At 33.8% G+C, this 9,528-nt stretch overlaps 1 protein-coding gene across 1 annotated transcript in view; it reads right to left on the reverse strand.

The window, feature by feature from the left end:
• The window catches only part of LOC111088387, a 17,390-nt gene that overhangs the window by 4,626 nt on the left and 3,236 nt on the right, over nucleotides 1–9,528 (reverse strand). Inside the window, exons 2-4 of the mRNA XM_022398348.1 lie at nucleotides 7,749–7,872; nucleotides 3,395–3,461; nucleotides 1,941–2,074 (exon numbers count right to left, since the gene is read on the reverse strand). Of these exons, the coding sequence (XP_022254056.1) occupies nucleotides 1,941–2,074; nucleotides 3,395–3,461; nucleotides 7,749–7,872 (325 nt within the window). The remainder of the gene's footprint in view (nucleotides 1–1,940; nucleotides 2,075–3,394; nucleotides 3,462–7,748; nucleotides 7,873–9,528) is intronic.

A 9,528-nucleotide genomic window follows, 5' to 3' on the forward strand; every position in this document is an offset into this window, starting at 1 on the left:
TAGTGTGTGTTTTTGTGTGTAGGTTTATTAAAGTTGTTGTTGTGTGTTTTTATATGTAGGTTTATTAAAGATGTTAGTGTGTGTAGGTTGATTAAGGATTTTAGTGTGTGTTTTTGTGTGTAGGTTTATTAAAGTTGTTGTTGTGTGTTTTTATATGTAGGTTTATTAAAGATGTTAGTGTGTGTAGGTTGATTAAGGATTTTAGTGTGTGTTTTTGTGTGTAGGTTTATTAAAGTTGTTGTTGTGTGTTTTTATATGTAGGTTTATTAAAGATGTTAGTTTGTGTAGGTTGATTAAGGATTTTAGTGTGTGTTTTTGTGTGTAGGTTTATTAAAGTTGTTGTTGTGTGTTTTTATATGTAGGTTTATTAAAGATGTTAGTGTGTGTAGGTTGATTAAGGATTTCAGTGTGTGTTTCTGTGTTTAGGCTGATTAAGGATTTTAGTGTGTGTTTCTGTGTGTAGGCTGATTAAGGATTTCAGTGTGTGTTTCTGTGTTTAGGCTGATTAAGGATTTTAGTGTGTGTTTCTGTGTGTAGGTTGATTAAGGATTTCAGTGTGTGTTTCTGTGTTTAGGCTGATTAAGGATTTTAGTGTGTGTGTTTTTGTGTGTAAGTTTATTAAAGATGTTAGCGTGTTTTTGTGTGTGTAGGTTTATTAAGGATGTTAGTGTGTGTTTTGTGTGTAGGTTGATTAAGGATTTTAGTGTGTGTTTTTGTGTGTAGGTTGATTGAGGATGTTGTTGTGTGTTTTTATATGTAGGTTTATTAAAGATGTTAGTGTGTTTGTGTGTGTGTAGGTTTATTAAAGATGTTAGTGTGTTTGTGTGTGTGTGTAGGTTTATTAAAGATGTTAGTGTGTGTTTTTTGTGTGTAGGTTGATTAAGGATGTTAGTGTGTGTTGTTTTTGTGTGTAGGTTGATTAAACGATCTTATCGAGATTCAATGAAATGTCGTCAAGTGCAACATTTTATCCCCCCCCCCCAACAGTTTTGTTGAAAATGCATTTACAATAAGAATTATTATAAACAATGGTTTTAATGTACTTCCATTAATATTTAATTAATATATTGTTTTTTGCTATAAGCTTTAATTCTCATGGAAATTAGAAAATATACAACAGATAATTTTGTCAAAAAAGTACATTTTAAAAAACACTTATAATTATTCGACAATTTTTGCGTTCTTACATTAATATTTAGCTAATCGACTGTTGTTGTTGTTGTTGTTTTTTACTTAAGCTTTAATTCTCATCGGAAAGTGAAAAATATGAAACAAATAAAAGTTATTTCTTACTTTAAGCCCCCCTCTCAGTCTGCAGACTTATACCGCTCGAAACCGGGTTTCGATACCCGTGGTGGGCACAGCACAGATAGCCCTTTGTGTAGCTTTGTGCTTAATAACAAACAACAACAGCAACACCCCACTTTAAATATTTTTGGGTCAAAAGCTATTAACCATAAAGTGACTCAAGCCCTGGGCTTGGGACCCCTGAATAACGATGTCATTGTTCTTCTATTGAACTACCCAAGAGTACAAGTCGTCCCTTTAAGGAAGATAAGATGAAAGAACTCGAAAGACAAAGAAGGTGTAACAAAAATATATTGTGGAGATCACTAGTACTACAAACCCAAATACTCGCAATTAGGTTTCTTTTTTGTGATGGCTAATAATGAGCTAGTATGATAAGTGTGTGCTTCATATTCTTGAGATGGCTAATAATGAACTAGCATGATAAGTGTGTGCTTCACATTCTTGAGATGGCTAATAATGAGCTAGTATGATAAGTGTGTGCTTCACATTCTTGAGATGGCTAATAATGAGCTTGAATGTGTGTGGGTTTCAGGATATCACATTTTTGTATTTTGAAAAGATCAATATTTATCGAGTTCCTGATTGGCTGAGAACATGAAGAAAGTTCCATTACTTGTTTTCTGACTCACCTGCATTTGACTTGAACGCCCAATTTACAAAATTTTATCATATTCTTGAACAGAAATCCAAATTCTTCTAGATGGATGTCTTCGGCCAATATTATAGCTTGTCGCCTCAGAAATTCAATTTTGGCCACAGTTTGCTATTGGTAATAAAACGGTATTAACATATTACTTTTTTTTCTGAAAAAAAAAGAAGAATTGCCGATAAAGTCTTCATATTGCAAGAATGGAGAATATTATGAATAGATGAATGAAACTGATTATGTTTATTCTAACTGGTCGCGGGTTCGAATTTCCGTCACTGAGCATGCTTGCCCTTTCAGCCTTGGGGGCGTTATAATGTGGCGACCAATCCCACTATTCGTTGGGAAGCCGAAGAGTTGGCGGAGCTGCCTTGTCTCTAGTATACCACTGTTGAATTAGGGACGGCTAGCGCAGATAGCCCTCGAGTAGCTTTGAGCAAAATTCAAACTAAATTAAACTAAGCTTAACAGCTTATTCCACAACTTACAGCAAATAAGCTCAGGGGTAATCTCTAAGGGTTTTTCACGCCAAAAATCGGGTTCTGATGCACGCGCTGGTCAGAGGAAAGATATCGCATTGTGTAGCTTTATGCTTAACAATATACAAACAAACAAACAAAATTTAAATGTTCAAAATAGCTGAATAAACTTAGCGAAACACATAGCTTTACTCGTAGCAGTACAAAAATAACAGGTAAAGTATTGGAAAGTATTTAATGTTTTACTGAATGCCACTTGCCATTCTAGAAGGAATAATGAGTTGAGAGTAGCCCAATGGTTAACGTGCCCAGACCGTGAATTCTACGATTCGTGGTTCGCACTCTTTTCTCGGCGAATTGCGACTTCGCAATTTGGTGGGTGGATGCGTTATAACCGCGACAGTCAAGTCTCAAAAACTGATCGGAGTAGCGCAAGAGTTGGTGCTTATTTCTTTTCACTAGTCTCAGTTCAAAATATGAGATTGCTATGGGCAGTTAGCCCTTGTGTATCTTTGCCCAGAATTCTAAAGCAAACAAGTAAACTTGTGTTCACTTTACAGATTATCGAAGTGACTCATTTTTCCCTTGTATATGAAGACTATAAGATATGAGAAAATTTCAAGTAAACACGTTTGATCATGATATACATAGACTGCTGAGGCCTTAAGATGCGCAAATTCCAAAACATATTTCTCACGAAAAGTGAGTGTCCAGTAAATGAGCTTAAGAACAACTAAAGTAATATACATAAAGTACTCGACTTTTAAACTAACCATTTTGTTCAAAAACGCAGAAATGTGAAAGTTTTACAGACCACGCTAGTTTGTTTTAACAATTTATTGAGTACTTATGATAAGGCACAGAGATCAGCATACTGTTGATTTAAGTAATTTGACGTCATTCGATTTAATTTTCGACTTTCTCCTCAAGAAAATCGTAATATAAAAGAATACTTTACCAGATCGTCGGGAGACAGATCGGGACAGACAAAGTCGCTATACACACATGCTTCAGATCTGTTAAAACTGAAAAGGAGAAGAAAACATTCATTAAAGAAGAGCTTCGTAGCTATATAAAGTTCGTTATTAACATTTCTCTCTCGTGATATATTAGATCTGTTATGATAAGTGAAATACTTCTGACAACCGAGGGCTCGTGTTGAGCCGTATAACTTGGCAAAACAGTTGGATAAAATAAAGTTTATTTGAAAACCCGTGATCACGTGAACAAAAGGTACTTTCAACAATGTTGGTCTATGACACTCTGTAAACATTGATCATTTAACACCATTACAACCAAACAATATGTAGTACTCTGTTGACGACAATCATTTAACACCATTAGAACCAAACAATATATAGTACTCTGTTGACGACAATCATTTAACACCATGACAACCAAACAATATATAGTACTCTGTAGACGATGATCATTTAACACCATGACAACCAAACAATATATATATAGTACTCTGTAGACGATGATCATTTAACACCATTACAACCAAACAATATGTAGTACTCTGTAAACATTGATCACTTAACACCATTACAACCAAACAATATGTAGTGTTCTGTAAACGACGATCATTTAACACCATTACAATACAGGAAATAACACTACAGGCGGTGATCAATTCATACTATTGTCATCGCTAAAACGTTTCCACCTGTATAGTTACTTTAGGACATAGTTGAAATACGTTTGATATTATAAAAAGCGTGTTTTACCAAACTGTAAATAGTTCTTTATGTATATTTAGTTATTCTCTAAACGCTATTCATAACAATCTACTTACTTTCAGATGTATATATATATATTATAAATATAGTCACTCTTTAATCTATTAGCATCCAATAGGATTTTGTTTTGTTTTTACACATCAAATTTGATCAAAAAAAGGAACAATAGTGAAAGACAACTTTTGCAAATTTAATCGATATTTTATTCATTTCTTTTTAACTTACCTTTGACGATAATTTCACTAGGTTGATTTATTTCGCACATGCTTTAACTTTGTTTATAAGAGAATGCTTGTTTGTTTGCTTTAGAGAAAAGTCACATTGGGCTATCTGTTGTGTTCACAGTTGGGGATCAAACCCATCATTTTAGCTCTGTAAGTCCGTAAACTTACCACTGTTCCACCGGAGAACTCTCGGCGGTAAGTCTGAAGACTTATAACGCTAAAAACCGGGTTTCGATACGCGCGATAGGAACAGCACAGAGAGCTCATTGTATAGCTTTGTGCTTAACTACAAACAAACAACAAAGTATTGTAAGAAATATACAGTAACTTCTCAAAGTCTGATTCCTTTATTAACATCTCACTTTTTCCACCGCTGTACGTGGCTTAAAAACTAATGTGTTGCCCTACGCACTCCGCACTTTCGACTGCGGAATGGTTATAAAAATTACATATATTAATTGGTTTCATTAGTTCATATGTACTTCAATAAGAAGTACGTTTCTAGCCAAGATATATCTGTACGTGAGATTTGTTGCTCTTCAATTTCTGGATGGATAAGATCATTTTTCTGGGTAAGGAATTAAGTGGTAGTAGTACTATTTTATAACTACTCGTCAGAAGCTAACTGCACTAGTTTCTCTAATACTAAACCAAATAAACTGTGTTTACTCATAGAACGGTAAAAAACGCCTCCCTTGCAATGGCGCTAAATATCCTAGAAAAAATGGTTCTAATAATAACGGTATCACTAAAAATAGTTCTAATAATAATGGTACCTTTAAAATGGTTCTAATAATAATGGTATCACTAAAATGGTTCTAATAATAATGGTACCACTAAAATGGTTCTAATAATAATGGTATCACTAAAATAGTTCTAATAATAATGGTACCACTAAAATGGTTCTAATTATAATGGTACCTCTAAAATGGTTCTAATTATAACGGTATCACTAAAATAGTTCTAATAATAATGGCACCACTAAAATGGTTCTAATTATAACGTATCACTAAAATAGTTCTAATTATAACGGTATCACTAAAATGGTTCTAATTATAACGGTACCTCTAAAATGGTTCTAATTATAACGGTATCACTAAAATAGTTCTAATAATAATGGTTCAATTTCTTCTTTAAAATAAGAACAGTATAGGTTTTACGGCGTAATTTATTGTTTTACCAAGGTTTAATCAAACCTTCTTTCTACTTCCCATTATCAAGTAGCCACCCAGTGGCAGAGCGGTATGTTTGCGGACTCACAGCGCTAGAAACCAGGTTTCGATACCCGTAGTGGGTAGAGCACAGATAGCCCATTCTGTAGCTTTGTACTTAACTTCAAACAACAACAAACAACAAATTATCATGTACATTTTTTATCAGTTTTTATTACTGGAGCCATTATTTGAAGTGTCATTCTTTTCTCACTTTTTTCTCATTATTATCTCATACATCATTATTCGACTCTACAAAGAACGTATCCACTGGACCAACAGAATGTGAAGTGATTTTCTTTTTACATATGAATCGTGATTTATTCTACAGCCAGAAAAATAATCTCGAACCAGATTCCACAACATTTTCATACGTGATGTATTTAGTAGTAATGGAAGTATGATGTTGGCAGGAATAATCATTGCTGGATGAAGAATCGACTCTACATCTTCTGAGATGTTTAATATCACGTATTATAGAGACCACTTCCTATAACCTTAAGTGCTACAAATATGCTAGTTCTGATTTCAGGCTAAAAGATGATAACGATTGTTGTTTTGTTTTCTTACCTTTCAAAGCGATCAAATACTCGGATTTCTTTAATTCGGTTTAAACAAACCTATTTTCTGTTCATAAATACCATATAAAAATCGTAATATTATTTTAAGCCTTTTAGCAAATATCTAGTTTTAGAGATCTTTATCTGCAATTGGTAGGGAATCCATTAATGTATTTAAGTGTTTCATTTGCGTCTTTTATTTTTGGAGTGGCTGTCAAACTTGTTGAACAAATTTAACTTGACATGTATGACCATCATACGGTTCGGTTATACAATAAACTTAATTGATTCAAGCAGATCATTACGAAATCTATTTAGATTGTTGCATCAGCGAGGTCACGTGACTAGTGTCACGCCCCCTGCTTTCTGGAAATATCTTGTACCTTCGTAAATTGTCGGGAGATTACTAGATATAGGGTAGCCTGGTATATATAAGATGGTCACAACTTGACGGGAAGAATGTGTGTGTAGGTAGTGAGTAATTGAACTGCAGTCAGGAAGTATTGTTGAAGTTAACGTTCGTTGTTAAAACGTTTGTAAAAGAGCGACTGTTGAAAATAAGTGTATCGGTAAAGTTATATTCAAAAAGAATAAATCAGTTTTATTAAGTAAGGACTTGTGTCGTTAAAGTTTCGTCGGAACGAAGTTACGGAAAATTAATTAACAAACGGAGACGTAACAATATTCATTTTATAATGCTTCTATGTATTAAATGGACGAAACCAGTTAAAAAAAATTTAACCCAAATTTCATATGTCTTCATTTATTATCCAAAAATAAAATGCAGTTTTCCAGATTTCTCTTTTCGAAACTACACTTATACGAAACGTACATACGTAATTATTTTAATAAAAGACATTCCTAACTGTAAGAAACCAATTACTTTGATCAGAAATTAAAAATTAGGCTAACATCATTGAAAAAGAAAAGAATCTTAGACCGAAATATTTTGTTTTAGGTGAATAGATGTTATATATTTCCTGTTGTTCTTCCTTGTTTAGAAAAATCCCTAGATGAGCCATTACTTTCTGCAGTAAGTTTATCTACACGGATATAATGTTCGTAATTTTGTAAATAAATTAGTTTTATTTCTCTACGTATTGTAATATTTTTCTAGCAACGGAAACGTAATGTAATCCTGCACATAAACAGATGTTGACAACAGGAAATGTTACAGGATCTGAATACATGTTTACGAATAGTTGAGTCAGGTAACTATCAATACTATATGTATGAAGCCTTTAGTTTCACAAAACAGTCGTGTGTGGCTTATGATAACACTTTGGTGTCAAAACATGTCTCATTGTACTAGCTGTCAGTGCAATTTGAAAATAAAATTAATAACTTAAGCACTGCATCACTAGTCAATACCTAGAACGTCTTTAACATAAAAAAATTGGAAAAGACAAATTAATCAACGCGTTAAATAAAATATTATGTTACCTAAACCAATGGTCTGTAATTCAGGGCTAGCAGAAAGTTAAGACTTTCTAAAAACTCTATCATTGTAAAGTAATTCTAGTAGTTCCAATGTTTCATCGTTACACTGTGGTGATCTAAAGAAAAATAACTTACTCTTCTGTGCTGCAGATGGTCATTGCAGGAAAAGGTTGTTTATCTAACGATTCATATCTAACTTCTGTTATCGTCGGGTATGGCAAGGAACGGTTCAACACGGTAATTAAACTGTAGACGAAACCTGCAAATAAAACAAGATATGACAAGTGAAATAACAGCTTTTGGAAGAACGTTGCTTTCCAACGAAAGGATGTTTTACAAAATGAAAACATTACTGTGGTCCTTTCAAACGCGGTCCTTTCTTAACTTTTATACCTGTTAGTCAAACAAATTTGCATGTTAGTCACGTTACTTCTAAATATGTATGCTAATCGTTTCGTTCTGTACAATGAACAAGCTGTTATATTTAAAGGTATGTGTTTATAGGTGGGCAAGGCTGTTACCGTTATCATAGCATGACAAAACGCATTAACTACAAAATTACACAGTGTTAGAGAAACTTTGAAAACATCTTTATGTTACTATTAGAAACGTAACTCAAGGAACATCTGTAATTTAAAAATATTCGCTTCGATTTAGCACAAATACATTTCTCTTTCGATCCACAGTCTTTGAAACCGAAACGGTTTGAGTTACAATAGAACCAGCTTTAAAGTTTGAAACACAGGCGAATCAAAGTCTAAAGTATTGTATTATTTCGATGTATTTTCTATACGCTTTTAATATGTATACTTTTTTGAAGAAAATCACGGTTTTCCAAAAAAATGTTTTAGCTTTAGGCTTCCAAAACCTTAGTCACGTTAGCTGAGGATTCCACCTATTAATTTAATAGAAATTCAAACAACAGCCACCCTGGGGTACCTAACTTTCAAGAATAAGCAACATTCTACAAGAAATAAAATTGTCGCTGGAAATAGTGTTTTGTTCGGTGTCAGTGAAGTTTTAAATAGAATATTTCTACACGTGATGAGTCCTCTCTCAGGTCTCGCTGACCCATAATGAGAACCACTAGACTATACAACGTTATTTGTGTTAATCAGAAATAAGTTTACGCACTAATAACTTTTAAATCCGGGGTTTAAATCCGGTGGACAGCCCATTTTGTAGCTTTATGCTAAAACAAAAGACACACACCATCTCTCGTATGTTTGTTTACAAAAGTCCTGAAAAACTAGGTTTAGGAAAAACTGTGTAACAATGAAAAAGCTTTATAGTTATCCTTACCTAGTGAAGGGTATGTTTCCCAGGAGTGTTGTATACTCACTGGTCTGCTGTGTTTTTATAACGATTAAACAATGAAGTCTATAATGCAGGTTCAAACTGTAACTTTAGATAAGGAGGTTTATTTCTATGTAAAGTATTTGTTTTAATCGAAACTTTCATTTGTTTTCTAGTAAACGTGTACTTTAGGCAAAAACAAAACCAATTCATTACTTACACCCCCAAAACAATTATCATTATATATATATTTGAATAACTTAATTCAGCGTACCTGTTTCTACTTAACGTTGGCGGATATAACCAGATTATAACTGACCTCTTACATACAGAAGTCGAACATAGAATCGTTAACCTCTCTTTCTACAAAGTATTTCATGATTCGGTAAATAATTATCATTTCTTCTTCTTTCTGTCCGGCTCCCAGTGGCTCAGTGGTGAGTCTGAGTATCATTTCTTCTTTCTGTCCGGCCCCCAGTGGCTCAGTGGTGAGTCTGAGTATCATTTCTTCTTTCTGTCCGGCCTCCAGTGGCTCAGTGGTGAGTCTGAGTATCATTTCTTCTTTCTGTCCGACCCCCAGTGGCTCAGTGGTGAGTCAGAGTATCATTTCTTCTTTCTG

This window comes from Limulus polyphemus, unplaced genomic scaffold, assembly GCF_000517525.1.
Source record: "Limulus polyphemus unplaced genomic scaffold, Limulus_polyphemus-2.1.2 Scaffold3658, whole genome shotgun sequence".
NCBI lineage: Eukaryota > Metazoa > Arthropoda > Merostomata > Xiphosura > Limulidae > Limulus > Limulus polyphemus.